The following is a 22,121-nucleotide window of genomic DNA, read 5'->3' on the forward strand; positions in this document are numbered from 1 at the left end:
CTCTCTCTCTCTCTCTCGTGGCTCTTGTAGCTTTTTTAAGATACATAATTATCTATTGCTCACAGTCATACTTTTATATCATCAGGTGATAGGGGTAGAAAAAGTTGAACCAGGGCTATGATTAGGCCTATATTTTCAGCTACAGAGATAAACAAGTACAAAGTCCATATTTCATTCAGTCACCATAACCTTTGTACCCTAAGTGTCAAATTTCAGTGGTAGGCACCCGTTTAAATACTTACCTAACCCAGAGTTGCTTAAGTTCTGTTGGTGAAAGATACGATAAAAAAAAAAATCTGTACCTCTGAACGCTATAGATTTCTAAATATTTTAGAAAATTGCGTCTATTTTATTTTGTTTTCAATATATAATATATTTCGTCAGTTGAATTGATACTGCTAAGAAATAAACTTATCTTTATTGGTCTTCTCGGAGTTTATTTCTTTATTTTTCCTTTTATTTCTTATATATATTTATATATTTTCTCTTGCGTCACAGATATCACATATCAGCTGTCCGTAGATCATCTTCGGTTGAGATGCCAGTTGCTCTTTTTTTACGATATTGTTCCGCACTTTTGGAATATTCGATGCACTTTATAAGTGTCAATAATATAAAAATAATAAATAATTTGTTATATATCACTTAAGTTACTCGAGAAGTTGTAGTTAATACTTAACGAATTAGAAGTATCCCATTGCTATCTGGCAACAGTTAAGGTGACGATATCCCTATCAACAACACCTCTCTCTCTTCCCCCCTCCCCCATCCTACCCTACCCCACCTACAAATGCCACCACCTCTCTCTCTCTCTCTCTCTCTCTCTCCATCACCCAAAGCCTCATCATTTGAGTCTCATTAATTCCACCTAGTTGACCACTGCATGTGTGTACACAGGAGTGCCCGTCAGTGCTCCGTAGGTGTTACTTTCGTGGATTAATTACGCTTCTTTTCATAAGCGGTATGCATTACGTAACTTTTTATTTTTGGTCTATAATAAGAAACTAGATGTTTGAACTAGTTCAAGCATATATTAGTTTATAGTGTCTTGTTGGTCTAGAGTTCGTCTTCTTCACGTTTATTTCATTAAAAATGGCTGATTAATTCATATCAGAGCGTCAGAATTTCAAATTATATTATTTAGAATTGTTAGTGTTCTCATGATAGGTCTAATTAGTCCTACATGTTGCTAATTCATTGTATATCCTTTAAGCCATAGAATTACCCAGACCTACGTGATTAAGCTGAATTTATAGACTTTTATATGGGATAAGTTCATACTTCGTTTTACAGATAAATGTTTGATCTCATTCCATACAGATTCGTCGGTTTTTCTGGACAAACACTTCGGTAAACTTTGATCTGGAATCATGATCATTGATTTTTATGTGATGCCTTTCAGTTTTATAGACTTACAGGCCTAAGCAGTCTTGCTTTTCAAAATAGTACGTTCAGATTTGACGATAGAGGTTATGATAATATGTTTTCGTGACGATTGAGATTGAATTTGTAAATATTCTATTTTAGAATTGCATCGATATGGGGTTATGTAGCGCAGTGGCAAAAAAAAAAAAAAACAGTAAACCTAGAGTAATGTGATGTGTCATTTGTCACTGAAGTAAAATAAAAGATTATTTTATAGGAATATATTTGCAGCTCTTAATCCAAATACGATATAAATATTTCCCTTTAGATTCACGAAGAGGGTTCTGAACCAAGATAGGCCTAGTTCTTTGTCGTGGTATTAGGATTTTTTAATTAAATGATCTGTAAGTATGAGTGTGTTTCTAGTGAAAACAACTCGTTTTACATCGTGATAATGATCAAAATGTTAATGATATCGCTGGTGATAATAGTAATGATGGTTAACAGACTGTGACAGTATGTTCAGATAAAGCCAGTAATACAAGGTTTGTTAAGAGAGCTCGTCAGTGTATTAAAGGTGTTGGAGCAGTTAACAAGACCGATGTGGACCTCTGGACTCATATGGTAACCCGGCAGAAAAAGAATTAATAGGGAGAAATCATTTAGTGTCATCTGACGACTGTTTGAAATACCGAAACATTCATTTCAGGTACCGCCACCATCAACCACAATGAGGCAAGTGCTGTTTGTCCTCGCAACGCTCTTAGGCCTAGCTACTCTGAGACCCGCCCTGGGCTTGTCCATGGATTACAGGCGCTTCGAAGGGTCTGTAAGAAACAGGGCAGACGAAATACTGAGGGCTTCCAGTAAACACCATCGCCTTACAAACCTGACAACTGTAAGTTGCTTCACACCAGTTCTGTTTTGTTTCATTTATGTTGATTAATTTTGATGAAGGGAATTCTATCTAGGAAGAAATATATAGTAAAAGTAAAGATGTGATATCAGTTTTGTCTAGTGTACTGGGGTATTACCAGGACATTCCTGTTCCAGGGAACGCTAGGGTTTGGGTAACTAATGTTTTGGATTCTGGGGCAAAAGAGTGCCTATTGAAATCTAAAAATCCCTTTTCCAATCAGGGGCGGATTTAGGGTGTACAGGCACATAGGCTTAGGGGAATGTGGAGTCCTTGATAAAAACTTGTTAAACTTAAAACTAGATTATTATCCCACACAGATGTAGGCCTAGGTCTGTACATATTACATTATGGTATCATGTACGCCTATTAAAATTAATGTAATTGATTTGATTTTAAACATTTCTTTAAAAGGTTCAGGGCCTTTGAGGGCACAAGCCCTGGGGCATGGAATTTTTGGTTTTCCTTAATGGAAATTGTACCTCTTCCCCCGAGGCCAGTAGCAATAAATGTAGGATTGGATTCTGTTTTGAAATTCATTTTCACACAGCTGAAATAATAACTTTTCTACCACTGAATAACACATTAGCTAGTTAAATGAAGCTAGACTTATCTGTAAAAATAATCGGATGACCAACCATGCTTGAAAGATTTCTGCTGTGTCTTGCAGTGCTTATCTGACAAATGTTAGTACTTAATCAATATCAGCTTATGTCAGCCAACAACAGCTAAGGAGGAGGTCTGTATCTTCAGACTTACTCTAGGCAGTTTATTTATCAAATAATGACCGACATTCTTCATGATTATGTCGTTTCCAAAGACTTTATGTACTCCTTTATATACTCTTTGCAGCCTGAAATGATCATTGCCAACGGCTACCCTGCAGAAGTCCACCACGTCACGACAGAAGATGGTTACATCCTTGAGCTGCACAGGATACCTCACGGCCCCAACGAAACCAGGTCTCCCAACGATCACAGACCAATCGTCTTCCTCCACCATTGTCTCCTCTGCTCCTCGTCGGATTTCATCATGAACGATCCGCCCGAGAAGGCTTTGGGTAGGTCGCTGTGTGTTTCCTGCCAAAAGGGAGACTTGTAAATGTGTATGTTCATCTACTTATCAACCGTAGACTGATTCTTACAACTGTGGATTCGTGTTCCATCACTGTCTCAGTCCCTCACTCTCATATCTATATCTTGAACTCTAGTTTATTCTTCACTGATCCAATCTTATTATTATTTCTGTTCAGAAGATAAGGCCCTACTCGTATGGAACAAGTCCTAAGGGGCCATTAAGTTGAAATTCTTCCTGCAATTCCTCTTGCTCAATCTCTGCAGTCATAATAGTGTTCAAGCTAACATGTGGAACTCTCTCTGTCCCATCTAAACGAATTTATTTTATCACGTCCATTTCAGTCATGCAATGCTCAAATATATCTGTTAATACTCCCCTTATTATTACCAATATCAAGTTGCTCTTCCATCCGTTCACTAGTGTACTCCTCGCCTTATTTAATTACTAATATTGTCCTTTTCAGAACAAATCCCAAAGTTTTTCTCGACTACAATTCATACTAATGCTTCAAACATCCACCCTTTCTTCATAACTATAACCTATTTTAACATTCAGTTCACCTAGCACTATCACCCTTATCATTGACGTTTTACATCGTCAGCAATCCTAACCTAATTTCACTACTTCTACAGCTTACTTGTTGGCAAGTAAGGGCTATGACGTCTGGTTAGCTAACGCCAGGGGCAACACTTACTCTAAGAATCACGTGAGCCTGTCCCCGAGTGAAGAGGCATTCTGGGAGTTCAGGTGAGATTAATACCTTCTTTTCGCCCTACCACGGGCACAAAGACGCTTGTGTTAATGTAAAAGAGACTAAAGATTTATCTCAGACCTCCTTGTCAGTTATCAGACACCATACTGGTATGGAAAACTCACAGTTGTACTTAAAAATTCACCCTAAATACTCATACATCTGTACACACTTAATCAGGTAACTGTTCATTGAAACTCTTACATATATACGTAATATGGCATAAACAACAGTAGACCTACAGTGTACTTTCAGTACCAGTTTGCTTGTGAAATGTTTTTCTGAGATCAGTATGTGCAGTATATGCCGTTTATCTCAATATTATGTACATTAATTATGAAATGCTATTTTCAGTCCTATTAGCGTAGATTCTACTGGTCACTCCTTACTAAAGAAATCTAAGTCCTGATGAATTTACCTCTAATGTTTGTTTGCATTTCAAAACCTTAACCTCTTTCTTAGTTGGCACGAAATGGGCTACTACGACCTCCCAGCTGCCATAGACTATGTGCTCTACGAAACTGGACAGAAGGACCTGAACTACATAGGATTCAGCATGGGAACCACTGTCTTCTGGGTGCTCATGAGCGAACGGCCAGAGTATGCGTCTAAGGTACGTCGTGAAGATGACGCTTCAGTGGAAGTTGTAACTGTAAATTGCTCATTGGTACTAATGTTTTTTAGCAGTGTTTCTATACTAGTACAGTGCTAAAGGTGTTGTTTACCAGTACAATGCAAAAGGTGTTGTTTACCAGTACAGTGCAAAAGATGTTGTTTATATCATAGGAATGAATGGGCTGATTGCTGATAAGCCGTGGAATGTAGAACAGAGTGGAATATTTCAATTAGGCCTACCAAATCAATGAGACTGATGTTAAAGAATTATTGTCTGGCTCTAGTAATACTGCAGGTGCTTGAATATCCTCAAAAGATCATTATCAAATATCGTTTAGTATCGTAAAGTTAGCCAGTTGATTATCTTGTTCAAACACTGGATTTTGGATCCAGCTGGATATACGAGTCTAATGAAACTCGTGTCATAGGTTCAGTGTTGGTCAAAATCTGTATGCTAGCTCTTTGTATGTCAGCCTAGGCCATTTGATAGCTTCATATCCCCGAAGAGCTATAGCAGAACATGAAATCAATTAAATAATAGCTCAAATGATCTACTTTATTGCAAAACTTAATCTAGAGCACTTAGGCTTAATCTAAAGATTTGCAGTTTATCGCTTATTGGCCTCATTCCCCTAAACCTTCACTACCATTTTCAGGTGAGATTCATGGTAGCCATGGGACCCGTAGCCTTCGTGGAAAACATGGAAGGCCCCTGAAGTATTTGTCTTGGTTTTCCTCTACTTTTATGGTGAGTTAATGTTTTATTTTGAATTTTATAAGAAAAAATAGCGACTGAATTATCGGTTGAGTTTGTAACCCGGCACCCAGCGGCACCTGTCGCTCAGCCGGGGAACTAAATCTGGTTTAAACCACGGAAGATTAATGTACTTGAAATGTCTTCTTGTAATAGTTTACTTTTTGTTTATTTATTTATTTATTTTTGCATTTTGATATATATGTGTGTCTGTGTATGTGATGATGTATTATACTTTTGTAAAGATTGCCTGTCCAATAGATATTGTGCAGAATATCATCTTACTTTGCGATATTAATCTTGCATATATTTTAGACCCTAAACTAAAATATAAACTAATATGCCCAATACAACATGATATATACGTGTATCACTCTACAAAACAATAAACATACACGCACAAATACATACAAACAAGGTATCCCCACTCTTGTGTGCGTAGGCAATACTTTAAAAAGCCATCAAAATCCCTCTTTTGTAAAAAAAAAAAATCCGTATAGCGTATTTATAAACACGCACTGGCGTATATTCTCACTACCTTACCTGGCTGTAGCAAACCTCCTTTGTAAAAATCCTGCATCTTTGTAAAACTGTATAGCATATTTATAAACACGCACTGACCTATATTTCACTATTTTACCTTACTGTAACGAGACTCTTTTGCAAAAACTGTAAAGCGTATTTATAAACACGTACTGACCTATATTCTCACTCTCTGACCTGCCTGTAAGAAGCTTACGTTGAAAAAAAAACTGTATAACGTATTTATAAACACTTACTGACCTATATTCTCACTCTTTGACCTGCCTGTAAGAAGCTTACTTTGAAAGAAAAAACTGTATAACATTTATAAACACTTACTGACGTAGATTCTCACTATTATACATGACTGTTGTAGAAGCTGTTTTGTGTATATATAAACACTTACTGAGCGTTTATTCTCGCAGAAAACGTTGAAACTACTCGGCCGCCACGAGATATTCTCCTTCGGAACGTTGATGGACAATCTGGTGACGTTTTTCTGCGACGAGGAACGTTGGACGTCTGCCATCTGCCACAACAGTCTGTTCCTGATCACCGGGTCGAACCCCGATCAGCTGAACAAGGTATTTCTGACCGGGATTTGCTTGCCTGGTATTTTTTTTTTTTTTTTTTTTTTTAGTTTTTTTTTTTTTTTTTTGAGAGAGATGGAGTAGACAGAGGATTTTCTTGTTTTTTGTTTTCTGCAAAAGAAAACTATTGTGCCGGCTATGTCTATCCGTCCGCACTTTATTCTGTCCGCACTTTTTTTATGTTTATTCTGCACTTTATTCTGTCCGCACTATTTTCTCTTAGCACTTTTTCTGTCCGCCGTCAGATCTTAAAAACTCCTGGGGCTAGAGGGCTGCAAATTGGTATGTTAATCATCCACCCTCCAATCATCTAACATTCCAAATTGCAGCTCTCTAGCCTCAGTAGTTTTTATTTTATTCAAGGTTAAAGTTAGCCATAATCGTGCTTCTGGCAACGATATAGGATAGACCACCACCGGCCCGTGGTTAAAGTTTGATGGGCCGCGGCTCATACAGCATTTTACCAAGACCACCGAAAGAGAGATCTATTTTCGATTGCCTTGATTATACGCTTTGGCGGCTGTAAAGAAAACTCGATTGCGCCGAAGAAACTTCGGCGGATTTTTTACTTGTTTTTTTTTTTGTGATAGAGATGAAGTAGATAATAGGATTTTTCCTTATTTGTGACAGGGATTAACGAGGTAGAAGGATTTTCATAGATTCTTTTATTACATTTTTGTGACCTTGGTGAAGTCTATAGAAGGATTTTTTTTTTCATTTTTTGTGACAGGGATTAAGTAGGTAGAAGGATTTTCCTGGAATTTTTTTATATATGTTTTTGTGACAGAAGTTAAGTAGATAGAAGGATTCTTTTCCGTTTTTGTGACTGGGATTAAGTAATCACAAGGATTTTCCTGGAATTTTTATGTATATTATTGTGACATAGATAAAGTAATTAGTTTTAATTCTCATTTTGCCTAAGTATAAGTATGATTATGGTTATTATTATTATTATTATTATTATTATTATTATTATTATTATTAATTATTATTATTATTATTATTATTATTATAGAGATATTCAACACACAATCACGTGTGGAACAGAAATAAATTTCTGACTCACATCAGGATCGAACCCAGGTCTTTCAGCTGTCCCGTCTTTCAATTGAAAACCCTGGGTTCGATCCTGATGAGTCAGAAATGTACTTATTTATTATTATTATTATTATTATTATTATTATTATTATTATTATTATTATTATTATTTCAGGAGATGCTCCCAGTCATATTATTATTATTATTATTATCATTATTATTATTATTATTATTATTATTATTATTATTATTATTATTATTATTATTATTATTATTTCAGGAGATGCTCCCTGTCATATTAGCGCATACACCCGCCGGAACTTCCGCCCGTACCTTGTACCATTACTTACAGGAGGTCAGATCAGGTGAGTGTCTTGTTGACGCAAAAAGTTCCGTTGGGAATGATCAAATATGGAACCTTTTGGGTGTAAGATATTCCCAAATTATGGTGGACATAACTGATATTCCACCTTGGGAATTACTTTCACCAGATGGGAATTAGATATAAGTGGCCAATTCCTGGTCGATGGGTGAGCGGATTAAGGTTGCTGTCAACCGTGGCTGTCTCCAAAAGGCCTGGATTCGAATCTAGGTCAGGTTAGGTTCACTATCAAATATGGTGCCCTTTGGTTGTAAGTTATTCCCAAATTATAGTGAATATAATTGATATTCCACTCTGGGAATTATTCCACCAGATGGGAATTATACAGAATTGACCAATTCTTGATCAATGGCTGAATGGATTAAGAGTGCTGTCACCTGTGGCCATCCCCAAAATGGTTCTAATGTAGGTTAGGTTAGGTTAGGTTATTAAATTTACTTCCTTGGGGTGTAGGTATTCCCAAAATATAGTGAATATAATGGATATTCCACTTTGGGAATTTCTTTCACCAGATGGGAATTATCAATCTATTCTTGATTGATGGCTGAGTGGATAAAGGCCCCTGTCACCTGTGACCTTCCGCAAAAGCCCTTGGTTCGAATCTAGGTCAAGTATGACCCACTTTGGGTGTAAATTATTCCAAAATTATAATAAATATGACTGATAATCTTTCTTATCTTCCTTTTCAGGGTACTTCCGGCAATTCGACCTTGGAACCAAAGGAAACGAAGAGGTTTATGGCCAGATTGAACCCCCCTCCTATCACCTGGAGAGGGCAACTCCACCTGTGGCCCTGTTTTGGTCCAAAAATGACTGGCTGGCCTCCCCGGCGGTAAGAAGAGAGTAGTCTTAAAGAACAGAATAGTTTTTCAAACCTTGTTAATGATTGAGTACATAATTTGTATATTGATCCCCTTTGTACAAGTACTGTACTTTCATAAGTTATATCAGTACTGTTCTCTGTGGTTAAATGTCCGAATTAACCAGTTTCTTTTCTTTGCACAAGTACTGCTCGTTGACAGATCATGCCAGTATGTCCTCTGTGTTTAACTGTCCTAATTAACTGTATTCTTGACTTTCTTTATCTCCCAACAGGATATTTTACAGAATAATTTCAAAGAATAAAAAATTTTCCAAACCTTTTTAATAATTGTGTAATCAGTTTGCATATTGCCATTCTTTGCACAAGTGATGTACGTTCACAGATCACATCAGTACAGTCCTCTGTGGTTAACTGACCGAATTAACACTACCCTCTGTGTTCAGTTGCTCGAATTGACCAGCTCTACTCCTTTATCTCCCCAACAGGACGTTCTCCACTTGTTGGCGAAGTTACCCCACGTCGTCCACATAGCCAAGATCGAGGACGACCATTTCACCCACCTCGATTTCATTTGGTAAGAAAGCTCTGCCGTTTTCCGTTCGGCTTGGCTTTTTGTTCCTGAACGCTGCCATAATTGACGTTTGGGACCCAAGAGAGTTTATAAGTTAATATGTCGCTTAATTTGATTCTTATCGGTCTCGTTGTTATTAAAGCGCAGAAAAGGTGGTTTAAAGGTGCAATGGATTTTGATTTATGGGCCTAGCTTTCAAATTCTCGTCATGAAAGGCTTGATTTGGGTGAGTTTTTGTGGCAAATCACCAAAATTTCAGTTTTCAGATTTTGACGGTCGTGAGGGTCTGTGCACGCATGTATGTTTGTATGTTTGTAAGTTTGTGTGTATATTTTGTATGAACAAACAAAAAAATATATGTATATATTGTATGTATATTTAATGTTAAAAGTAGCTTGAATTTTCAAGAATGTGTAAGGTCAGTGAATGATATATATCTATATATGTATATATATATATATATATATATAGAGAGAGAGAGAGAGAGAGAGAGAGAGAGAGAGAGAGAGAGAGAGAGAGAGAGAGAGAGAGAGAACCGTGAATCATTTTACATATCATGGGTGGCTCCCGAGAAAAAAAAATATAATCACTGCGCCACAGTCACGCTTAAACCTAAAACTTCCACATCATCAGAAAGCTCACCAACAGGGAATCGAACCCCCTGACATAAACTGCATTATTGAGTATTCTTTTAAATTTGAAAGCCCTTTCTTTTTAACACTTCTAGATCCCCTCTCGACGTGAATTTAAAAAAAAATATGACTTATTTTATATACTTAATCTTTACATTACTCAAGTTATATAAATAAGTGTTCCTTTACTTTTCCGTGTCTCCTCCACAGGGCTCTTCAGGCCGACACTCTCTTATATTACCCAATCCTGGATCTTCTCTCACAGCATCAAGACGGCAATGCTATGTAGACGGCTGGAAGCGAACAGTTTATTGGTATATATTTTTATATATATATTTTTGGGGAAATTTATTGGAGTAAGTTTTAATTTATTTTTGTTTATTTTTAAATTATATATACAGTATGTATATATATAATATATATGTATCTATATGTATAACTGAATCACGAATATATATATATATAGATATATATATATATTATAGGAAATTTATTGGAGTAAATCTAAATAATTTTATTTTATTTTCAAATTAACATTATTCCTATTTAGTTTCAGATTTTTTTAAGGAGAACGCATTCCTTTCTTTATTTTTAAAGTTTACCTTCAAATTTTAAGTTATTTCTTCATTTATAAACTGTTTTTTGTTCCTTTTTAGTTCACTATTCTATTCAAGAAAAATATTTTTGTTTGATATTTTTGTTTATTGAGTTTCATGATTTTGTACTTATGGAAATATAATTATTTGGTTTATTTTTATAAATTTATATTAATATTATAGAGATGGATTGGTATGCACTAATGCAAATGTAATCTTTATTGAGCAGACTGGCATTACTGGTATGTAATTGTATGTAATTCCATTGTAATGTAATCTGAAAATGTAATTCATTGATTTTCAATTTTTTTTTTAAGCTGGTGTTTATTACTGTTTTGGAATGAAAATGTTTCATTAAGGAAATTACTTTTTTCGAAAATACAGCAGATTTTTTAAAAAATATTATTGATTTTGTATTAAGGAAATATTTATTTTTTATTTCTACACTAATTTCATAACTGGTTTTTCGAAAATTTTATGAATGTGTACATGGTTTGCATATTGCATATGCAACCTATATATATATATATATATATATATATATATATATATATATATATATATATATATATATATATATATATATATATATATATATGTAATATTCCCATTCGATGAACAAGTAGGCTACATATTTATTATGAAACAAATATAATAAAAGAATGGTTGTTCCTTTATTTTCAGTGCATCCCATCTTTCGAGCCTAGCAATCTTGAGCCTAGCTCTGCAATGCTAAGCCATAGAGATAAAAGTATAATTCATATAGTTCTTTTACAATTAGAGAAAAGCCATTGCGTCATCTTTCAGTGACGTCAGTTTTAGCGGTCTTTAGAGCCCTCTTAGGAGGTGGAGGGGAGGCTATTATGGGTTATTTAGGGGGAGGGCTCCCCTTTCTTTCTCTGCTCGAAAGCAGACGGAAATTAAACTCGAATTAAACATGTTAACTACTTCAAGGGAAGCTTGTTTGCGTTTGTTAATACGTTGCGTCACTGACTAGAGCCAGTACCCTCGTGTGCTTGCTTTTCCTTGAAACTTGATCGTGTGTGTGTGTGTCTGTGCCTTTGTACTTGTGTAACCTCGTATTTGAGTGTGTTCTTGATGTAATCTAACGTCATTCTGTGAATTTAACGGCAAATAAACATGTATTAACTCCGGAAACTATAGATATCGGCTGGTGGTACTAAGGCCCAGCTCTCTGGCGAATGTGAACAAGAAGTTGTAGACCTAGAGTGGTTGGTAAGCCAGCACAGCGTCTTGTTCCTGGGTGACTCAGGTATTGTTTGCTTGTTTGTTCGTGTGTCACAAGAAGAAAGATGTGTATTGCATCACGTAGATGATCTGGGATGAGGTGGGTGGTCCTAGGTCATTCTACCCTGAGATTAGGTCCCCAGGGAGATCGTTATAGGGGCACCAATCCTGAAGACTTTTGCGTCACATTACAGCGGTCCTCATTATACAAAAAGATAATTTTATTCCTGCTTGCTCTGATGTATTGCTTTTCACCATTTTGTTATTTTTTATTTATGTGATAAACAAATTAATAATATCGTAAATAGGTCACTTGAAATTAATTAAACTGTGAATGTCCTTTGTTTTATAGTTTTTTTTTTTTTTATTAAAGAATGGTGTTTTTCCTTTAATCCATCACTAGAAGCAATTGTTTCATCTCGCAATCTTCTCATGCAAGGAGGACTGACTGACCTCCAGCGTAGAATCTTAATAGGAAAATGTATTACTTAGTGTTTTTTCTCTCAGATTTCGAACAGTTTTTTTTAATAGGAAAAAAATGTGGGTGTGTTTACATATTATCGTTTTGAATCACAAATCGTTCTCTAAATATCCCTTGGAAAAACGCGACGTTACGATTTTCCTAAAATTAATCATAACCTACGTCTCTGATGGCAACATTTTCCCATGGCATCGTCGTTATCAAAATATCGTTCCACTTGGGTACACATTAATCGCTACAGAGACGTGGTTGCTTGTTCTGCGATAATCCTGTAGGGAGTTTACACCATCTATTTGAATCTGTGATAAAATAGATCCTGAAATGCAGCCGCAGGGTTGCTCTTATCTTATTTTTAGAACTTTAACGTCATCGTCGCCCTCTGCGTCACAGAATCTCGCAAAAGCTATGTATCAGTGAGGCCACGACAGCTCAATCAGGAACTGGTTCTAACTGCTTGGGCAGTTTCAGAAACTGTCTTGTCCTTTCACAAGGAAGGTTTAATCAAAGCAAGCAGTTCTTCCCATTCTCTGGTTCGTCGTCTTGACCTTGGGAGTAATCTATTCCACTTCTTCTCCTCCTCCTCCTCCCCCTCCCCTCCTTCTTCTTCACAACGTTTAGGTGACGGCTGGGCCCCCCGAGCCATGTTCAGCAGTCGCCCTGACTTCTCTCTTCGTGTCTGGTCAGGGCCCGTGGATTTGGGACGACTGTTGTAGATCGTTGTAGGTCGTCTTGTAATGTCGTAAGTAGTGGTTAAAAGCATTGCGGAAAAGTGTAACATCGTGCAGTGATAATTATGAGTGTTTCTGGTAGACTGTGACTAATGATGTGATGTTGAGTCTGGTGTCGATAAACTTCGCCTCTCTCTCGTCAGATGTTACCGTGGATGTTCGTTGCAATGTAGTGCGTTCTCTCTCTCTCTCTCTCTCTCTCTCTCTCTCTCTCTCTCTCTCTCTCTCTCTCTCTAGACTGTCCAGACTCTTCAAAATATTGGCATTATTTATCTATGGGCGAGTGCTCCTGCCACATTCTCACTGACTCACTAGAGCTGACAATCATTTCATTGTTATTCAATTAATTCAGCAGACCTTGTGCCGACACGTGATCTTGTTCTCTGAAAAGCCTATTTGTCCTGAGTCCTATGTCCCACATGTATGCAAGTGCTGACTAGTTTGAAAAGTGTTGAGTAGCATTGTATTAAAGTGCCCAATTAGCTGTGCACTATTTATGGCAGTGAGACTGGTCTAAGACTCTTAGATTCTGAGAAGGGGAGAGACTGGCATCCTGGACTTTTTTAAAGAGACGATCATGGCGTCTGAAAAAGAGACCTAAGTCGTTTTACCCAAGGAAAACCGTCACCATGTGACGATTAGTTAGTCTATGCCGTAGACTAAATGGGTCAAGTCGTTCTTGACCTAGTTCTATAATATTCAATGAATGGTCGTGCTTGTCGGTTGCTCTGTGCATATGTGTGTTTGTGCATTTAAAGCGACTATTCACATCGCTGCTTGTGTCCAAGATAATGCTCTCACCGTATTCTAGCCAAGTGCTCTAACTCTCAGAGCGAATATCTCTCGATGCAAACAATTGCTGTCGTCACCAGTCATGTGTGACGAGAATCTTAATATGTGAAGTATTCTCTGAATACAGTCTTGCATCAGTTTTCAGATTTCAAGTCTCTCGCGATATCGAGTTGACGTTCTTATATAAACAGTCAGTTGTTTAAACTAGAAATAACCAGGTTCCCTTCATGAACAGAAGTTTGGTAGTATGGTACCAGCGGACAGTGTAATACATTCTCGGTAAGATAGCACGTCCAATAATCGTCTGGGAATGGATTTTGGAAATAAGTCGTCTAGAAGGGGATCTTAGGAATAGAGTGGGGTATCTACTTCGACAGAGACTGTGCGTGTCTTAACAACATATGACAATTTATTTATCAGACTTTTTAACAAACCAGAGGAATTTTAATCAACTTGTTCTCAACTAGGTCTATTTGTTTGTTCCACAAACATCGATTTGTTCCGTTTGTTTGTTTTTTGTGCGTTTCGAAGATTTGTTTTTCAAACAAACCTACGGAATCTTATGCATCTTGACCTCCATTAGGTCTTAGGTCTTACTCCGCGGAAGGGGTTAGTGCCGTCAGTGTACCTCACGTGGTACACTGTAGACATTACTTAAGGGTCTTTGCAGCGTCCCTTCGTCCCCTAGCTGCGTCTTCTTTCATTCCTTTTACTGTACATCCATTCATAATCTCTTCCTTCCACCTAGATTTCCACCATCTCTAACAATTGTTTCAAAGCTCAACTGCGAGGTTTTCCTTCTGTTAAACCTCCCAAACCATCTTACTGTCAAATTCCCCTTCAGCGTTGAAGGACCTCTTAGGTCCCAGCGCTTGGCCTTTGGCCTAAATTCTATATTCTATTCTATTTTCTGTTCTATCCATTAGGTCTTATTTGTTTATTCCACAAACATCGATTTATTCCGTCTGATTTATTTCTAAGTGAACTAATAAAAAAATGTCGAGCAATTAACGATCAACCCAGATAATTCTTCTTCCTAGATCAGACAAAATGAGAGTCACGGACAGTGTGACTTTTTTTTTTTTTTTTATCTCGAGACTTCGAGTGGTCTTCTGTCATTATTAGCAAGCAAGAATAATAATAATGGCAGAGTATCGCGCTGCGTCATCCCGAGTCACCCAAGATTACTCACTGACTCATGTTACCCTTTTTAGCAGGTCACAGGGGCGATGTGGTGAATACTTGAAGTTTTGATGTGTTGAGGTTATCTGTTTTGAATTATTATTCCGGGGCAATGACAGATTACGGCGAGGAAAAACAACGGCGATCGAATGCTAGCGGGAGACGCGCTGTGCTTCTTCTTCTTCCTCCGCCTCCTCGAGAATCTCCCTAATATGGAAGTTCCCAGATCTCCTCCTACCCCTCCTCATTCTCCTCCTCCTCCTCCTCCTCCTCCTCCTTCTTCTTCTTCTTCTTCTTCTTTTTTTGCATGGCAGAAGGCCGCGAGTTCGATTTCCGGGTAAAGCCGAACACTTTTTAGGCTCATTCGTGATATCCCATTTTGGCTGTTTTAAGAAAAAACCGATACTTGTCCATCCATTGTGCAGAGCCTTGTAAGAAAATTAATGTTTTACAGAAAAAATAAATTTATTAATGGTAAATGTGTTACAAATTGGAAACAAATCAGTGTCGCCACAGAAAATACAATATGCAAAAACATGTTAATATACATTTCTGAAAAATCTATTTCTTTCATATACTGTATATATATATATATATATATATATATATATATATATATATATATATATATATATATATATATATATATATATATATATATATTATATATATAATATGAGAGAGAGAGCAGCGCGCAAAAGTTACACCACTCAAGTACGAACGCTGATGATTTGAAATAAGATTGACAAAAAAGAATTGCCTTAAACTCACAGCACTCGCGAGGATCTAGGCTTATATTGAAGTTATTTCTCTTTTATTTTATCTTGTTCTTATTTTTTTATTTTATTTTTTCATTTCTAAAGACAGAAAGTTTCCATTTGTACTTAGATTAAGTCGAATAATTTAGCCTTCAAAGGCCCTAATGGATAACTGTAATGCCCCCCCTCTCTCTCTCTCTCTCTCTCTCTCTCTCTCTCTCTCTCTCTCTTGAATGTTGCTGAATATCGGCTCGTAAGAAATGATAGGCATTCAATAAACGGTCGCAGTAGGTAGCTAATGGAAAATCGGACTTTGCCTTCGTGACATTTTTGTCATTTTTGTCAAATAATAATAATAATAATAATAAATAATAATAATAATAATAATAATAATAATAATAATAATTCTCTTGATGATGCAATACAAACGAGAAGACTTGATATGCTAATCAGTTTTTCCTTTTTACCGGCGAAACATTTTTGGAATGCGTTCTCTGCGCTCCTTTTACCCACGTGTATGCATTCTTTCCCCCATAACTGTCGAATATTCTAATATAATTTACTATTTTCAACTATTAAGTACTTTACTATGTCTTAATTTCAATTATAATTATCACTATTAAGTTTTTTTTGGTTTAAAACTGTTAATTTTTAAAACGACCCAAAAGAAACGTCTCGGGAGAAACGTCACTGCAGGTTGCCGAACCCTAGATGACTCGTACCTCAAGGTGCATTGAAAGCGCGTACGTTGACCCAAAGAAGATCGCTCTTTTACATCGTTAAGAAAAAAAAAATGCCTTTGATATCTACAGCAACAGTCATTTGTGATGATTTTGCGTCCTGTACAAATAAATGGGAGTTTTTTAAGTACGAAGAATTTGGATAGGTTGATTGTGAATTAGCTGAGTCAGTTATTAATAAGTAAAACAGTCTATTTTTCTGTGCTGGTCTTTCAGAATTCTATAAGAAAATCGAAAATTCTAAATGTCTTGTCCCCTTGGATTAAGTACCAGTGCATTTAGGCATATAAATTCTTTCAGTAATTCAGTTAGACTTATGAATTCATTCAATAATATGATAATTGACTCTCAGTGGTAATCATCAATATTTTGATAAATTAGATAAAGCACAAGTATTTCATGTTATACAGATACAACAAACAGCATCTCTCTCTCTCTCTCTCTCTCTCTCTCTCTCTCTCTCTCTCTCTCTCTCTCTCTCTCTCTCTCTCTCTCTCTCTCTCAACAATTTTGCAACTTTGGTAAGATGGATAGCGGTTGAATATGGGACTAGGCTCGAGCAGTGACAAGGGGATCTTGTTGTTATGCTTGTAATGCAAAAGAGGAAATTTGCTGTCTGATATAATTTTTTGCAAGCAGTGATGTTATATACACTGGTAAAAACAGCTTATGATATGTTTGGCGGATTATGAAAAAGGCACGTGTTTTACATAATATACAGGAAAATTCTACGAATTTCCAATGGCTGAAGTCGGTCAGAAGAAAGACGCGATTTTGAACTAGTGTTCATTATATTAGCAACATTATATCATTATGATATGAAACAACATTTCTTGACTCATTTATATGATTAACTTAATAATGAATAATAATCATTTTAACCAAGTGTTACATCGCAATCTAGCACTGAAAATAGGGAACAGTAGGCTATATGGTGAGATGCTCACCGCGCAATGATAAAGAACAATAGAATCTTCACGTGGACCAATTGGAGCCTTGAATGGTTTAGGCCTATTTTCTAAACAAAGTCTGCATAGAAATAACAAAAAAGAGAGATGAAATTGAACATAAATGATTTGACTGTTGTAATTCAGTAACCGTTTCTAATCTATATTTCAGTACAGCAAATAAGAATTTAATTTCAGTCCCATATACAAAATAATTACAACGAAAAGTTTACATGTATCGTGTATTATTAGTCACGTTTTTCCTTTCTTCGAGCGATGAAGAAGCTCAAATGCATCCTAAATACATAAATGTGGCAACAGGAACACCTGGACGATAATCAGTGAGTTTCTAACCAATACAATTCGCCACTCCAACTTCAAAAACCGTTTCGAAACTGCCCGAAAGACGTTTTCGGGTACGAAACGTCCAACAGCGCCTTGCTTACGTAGCATGCCAAAGACACAACACAATAGACGAAACGAAAAGGAGTAACGAAGGCATTCGACCCCCACAAATACAGTACCGAATACGTGACGAGGCGCTGAATCCCCTTCTATTTCCCAAGGAGAGCCAATTATGCGTCTCTTTCCTCATGTATGTTTTAATTCCTTATGACTTAGCAGACTTCAGCCCCCAGCTGACTGCCTCGATTGTCAACACGTCAAAGGGAGAAGCTGCTGTTTGCCAATAGGGTCTCCAGACGTCGTACGCGAGAGATAGCTGCCATTTCACCGCAGGTATCGATTCCCCGGCTCCTCCGGTCTTCAGAATGATCGTAGATTGAATTAAAGCTCTTTTATTGTTATAATGAGTGTTAAAATAGCGTCAGGGACTTTTGTTAAATTGGCCTGTCCTGGGCTTCGGGTCAACGTTGCCAGGTCTCGTGTGGCTTAGCTTTATTTAGGTCACCAGTCCGGTTGTTCGGTGGATTTGCGAGGTTTCTTTTTAAAAAAGTTGTTTAATATGTAATTTTGGTTAATTAGGTGGCTAATTATGATTCATCTCTACTGGGTTATTCATTGTTGGAGCCCTCCGTTACGCCAGTCGGGACTAACCTAATGGTTACGGTATCCCATATTGGCCCTGGCATGATTTTGGGGGTAATCCCTGGCTATAGACATTAAGGGTGCTTTGTCCTGTATCCACTCGACCTATTTTGGCACTGGGCCAACTGGAAGTCTGTTTGCAATTTACCATAATATATTCCTTTTGTTTTGGGGACACATATAGTATTATTGTCCATGGTAAGGTATTTCTAAGTAATAGATACACAGCGGGTATTTAGCGAGAAATGGCAGTTTCTTATAGTAATTTGGTTGCGTATTAACAATTTAACGTTATTTTTCGGGTCTCGGCTGTAATTAACCTGTAATTAGCCCCCCGAAGTCCGTCCAACAAGGGGTATCCATACGCGATCTTCACAAGATGTCTGTTTCGAATGGTTCGTATCCCGTCCGGCAAGTGCAATACCTTGGAAACTGGTTTTCTCTACACTTTTAGGGCTTCTAACATTGGCGGTGCATTTGTTTGTTGTTGGCCAAATGGAATGTCCCTTCGCTGTGTTTAGTGCTGGCCGGGGGGGGGGCGGGGCAGTACCCATACCTTAACAAGTTATTGCACTTGCCGGACAAAATATGAACCATTCGAAACAAGACGTAGCCGTGCTCCATCTTGTGAAGATCGCGTATGGAAACCCCTTGTTAGATGGACTTCAGGGGTTAATTACATGTTAATTACAGCTGACCCCCAAAAATAACGTTAAATTGTAAATAAGCAACCAAAATACTATAAGAAGCTGCCATTTCTCGCTAAATACCCACCGTGTATCTGTTACTTAGATCTACCCATGGTAATTCTATGGAAGAGCTCCACGTGGACATACTGTATTATTTATGATGGTAGTATGCAGAGTAGTGAGAGAAGTGTAATTGATGGTAATTTCACCTAAATTTAGTCCTGCTGATCTGTTTCTGATAGCCTATAGCGCATGGCACCCTAAGTCAGGTTAGGTCAGGGCACGATGCTCTAGCAAAGGTTAGGTTCAGGTTGCTTTTGGTTAGGTCGTAGCCAGTGCCAGACTGTGTGTCAGAATAAAAATTTAGTCCTGCAAATGAGTTTCCGATACTTAGTGTTACTTTGGGGGCATCTAGGAGGGGCAAAGCCCCCTTGGCCAGGTCTGGGTAGAGCGCCGTAAGTCAGGTTAGGAAGATAAGGTCAGGATATGGCATTCTGGAAAGGTTAGGTTTGGCCCGTTTTCACAATCTGCTCCAGTTATTAATTCAATTTTTTTATTAAACTATGGAAAAAGGGGTATATGATGCAGTACCAGTGAGATAGGCTAACGTGAAAAATTTACCGAAATAATGTGAGAAATTTACTGACTTTTGTTTACGTTTTTACACAGGAAAGCTACTTGGAACGCCATGTTTAATATTAGCCCCTCAGGGATTAGGTTAAAAACACAAACAAAAGATGGTAAATTTATCACGTTAATATGGTAAAGTTCTTAAGTTATCACACCTGTACAGCATTATGTACACCCTTTTCTGTATTGTTCAGTCAAAAAATTTAATAAATAAACATATCCATTAAGAGCTCTCCCTAAAATTACCCTTTGCCTGGTATTCATTTCACCTACTGTGGCACCAGGCAGTGAGAAATATACCATTTTTGCTAGTGATTTTACGCAGAAAAGCTCTGTGGAACGCCCTGTTTAGTACCAGACCCTTAAGGATTAACGTAAAAACATAAACAAAAGACAGTAAATTTCTCATATTATTTTGGCAAATTTCTCAACGTATCCCACCTGTATTGCATCATATACACCTTATTCTATACTTTTTGGCCAAGTGATTTTATCAATAAACCATATCTCCGTACGGAGCTTGTTCTCAGAATTACCAGATAATTATCTAGCTGCGTTACTGTTATGATGGAAAACTTTTAATGCCTGTTTTGTTATTTTTAGCAGCAGATTATTTTGGAGGTTTTTATTTTGTTAAGATTTTGTGGCTACTATTTGTCTTGAATTTTTTTGTGCTAAGGCAGTCAAATACCATTAACCAACAGCAGTGATATCTAATATTTCTGTTATTCAACCAGTGCATCTTTAGTCTGTTTAGCTACGATAAAGATAAGGACTTAGCCAGGTGGGACTCAGTTCTCCAACGTTAAGGCTAGGTTAGGCTGTACCTTTATAAGTACCAGTGCCAAACTTTTTATGGCCAAAGTTAAGTAGGGTCCCTTTTCCAGGTAAAAGTTAAGTTAGACCAGGCTGTGTCAGAATATAGCCTTGTGAGTGCCATTGTCACACTTGTAAGCCAAAGTAAAGAGGTTTCGAGAGTGATTAAAGATTTTGGCCACAAATGAAACGGCATCTTAGCATAGGTTGATCAGGTAACCTAAAGAGAGTGCTGAATTATTATTTTTACGCGTTGACCAAGTTTGAGTCATTTGGTCTGTAAGTTCAGTTTCTGTAGATCGAGAGGTTCACCCTAACCCAGAAGCTGTGGATTTCTGGCGAAAATAAACGTATAATTTATGTTATATAATCTTGGAAGTCTGATTTTTTATCCTCCCTTCCTTAGAGTTATCATCAACTCTATATCTTGTCTTCCTTAGAGTTATCTTCAACTCTTTATCTTGTCTTCTGTAGAGTTATCTTCAACTCTCTATCTTTTTTTCCTTAGAGTTATCGTCAACTCTCTATCTTGGCTTCCTTAGTCATTAATAGAGCAGGAATGTGGGATGCATAGGTTAGAGTTTTCATGTGTGCAAAATTGTAATTGAGAATGAATTTCTTGTTTATAAGTTATTTTCACATGTACTGTGCAGTGTTAGTGATATCTAATGAAAGTATGTAAAAATGAAAACACTTGAACGAATAGAAAGTGTGAAAATTTCCAAAATTAAAATAACATGTGTCTCGTCTCTTCTTCTACAATTAGTAATGATATTGTATAAAGAAATAAAAATCCTTTCAGTTCGGTTTTAGGAATCGCGAAAATAATTTAAGGACAAATGGCATGACGTTTTGTTTTCTTTCAGTCAGAATATTCTCAGAATTTCAGTATCCATGGCTGAAAAGCGAGCCCTAACACTTATACGTAGCATTTCTTTTAGATTCGCTTCAACAATGTTGCGCCTGTCATGGGTGGTGGCCCTAGCCACCCTGGCTTGCGTTGCCATCGCAGAAATACAGCCAATCGATGTGGAACCAGTAATCAAAAGAGAGCAGCCGGATTTTGAGGTAAGAAATTCCTCTTGACACTTGTATATCCAACTCCCTGTCTCGTTATGTCATTTTGCCTGTTCGTTGTGATTGGCCATGCATCAGACTGGAATGATATATATAGCTCTTTCCTGTACGGTTTTGTGTTTTCAAATGGTGTTAGTCATAGTGTGCTCTTTTGTGTAGTGTGCTGGAAGGCTTGTTCTCTCGAGCAGGGTATACTGTACTGTAAAATTGTAGATAGGTTAGTCTAGAAGGGATGGCATGCATTTTGTTTTTGTACTACTGTATCTAGTTTACTTATAATTGAAAGCATTGCTATCGAGGTGTATTTTGTGGATGGGGTTTGATACAGTCTGTTATTTATGGAAAAGGTATATT

The 22,121-nt window shown here is 37.1% G+C and overlaps 1 protein-coding gene and 1 pseudogene across 22 annotated transcripts in view; both read left to right on the forward strand.

The window, feature by feature from the left end:
* The first annotated feature begins 836 nt into the window (after nucleotides 1-836).
* On the forward strand, nucleotides 837-11,140 carry LOC136825391 (lipase lipl-1-like; annotated as a pseudogene).
* A 392-nt stretch (nucleotides 11,141-11,532) lies between these two features.
* Nucleotides 11,533-22,121, forward strand: part of LOC136825392 (putative divalent cation/proton antiporter TMEM165) — a 49,304-nt gene continuing 38,715 nt past the window's right edge. For 9 of the 22 annotated variants that reach the window (XM_067081677.1, XM_067081681.1, XM_067081685.1 and 6 more), the window contains exons 1-2: nucleotides 12,949-13,100; nucleotides 21,632-21,758. In XM_067081677.1, coding sequence (XP_066937778.1) covers nucleotides 13,096-13,100; nucleotides 21,632-21,758 — 132 coding nt within the window. In that variant the 5' untranslated portion in view covers nucleotides 12,949-13,095. Of the gene's footprint in view, nucleotides 11,906-12,820; nucleotides 13,101-17,941; nucleotides 18,247-21,631; nucleotides 21,759-22,121 lie in introns of those variants that run through there. The other 13 variants (XM_067081680.1, XM_067081693.1, XM_067081701.1 and 10 more) reach the window with 13 other exon arrangements.

The sequence above is a fragment of the Macrobrachium rosenbergii genome, chromosome 37 (assembly GCF_040412425.1).
Source record: "Macrobrachium rosenbergii isolate ZJJX-2024 chromosome 37, ASM4041242v1, whole genome shotgun sequence".
Classification (NCBI taxonomy): Eukaryota; Metazoa; Arthropoda; class Malacostraca; order Decapoda; family Palaemonidae; genus Macrobrachium; species Macrobrachium rosenbergii.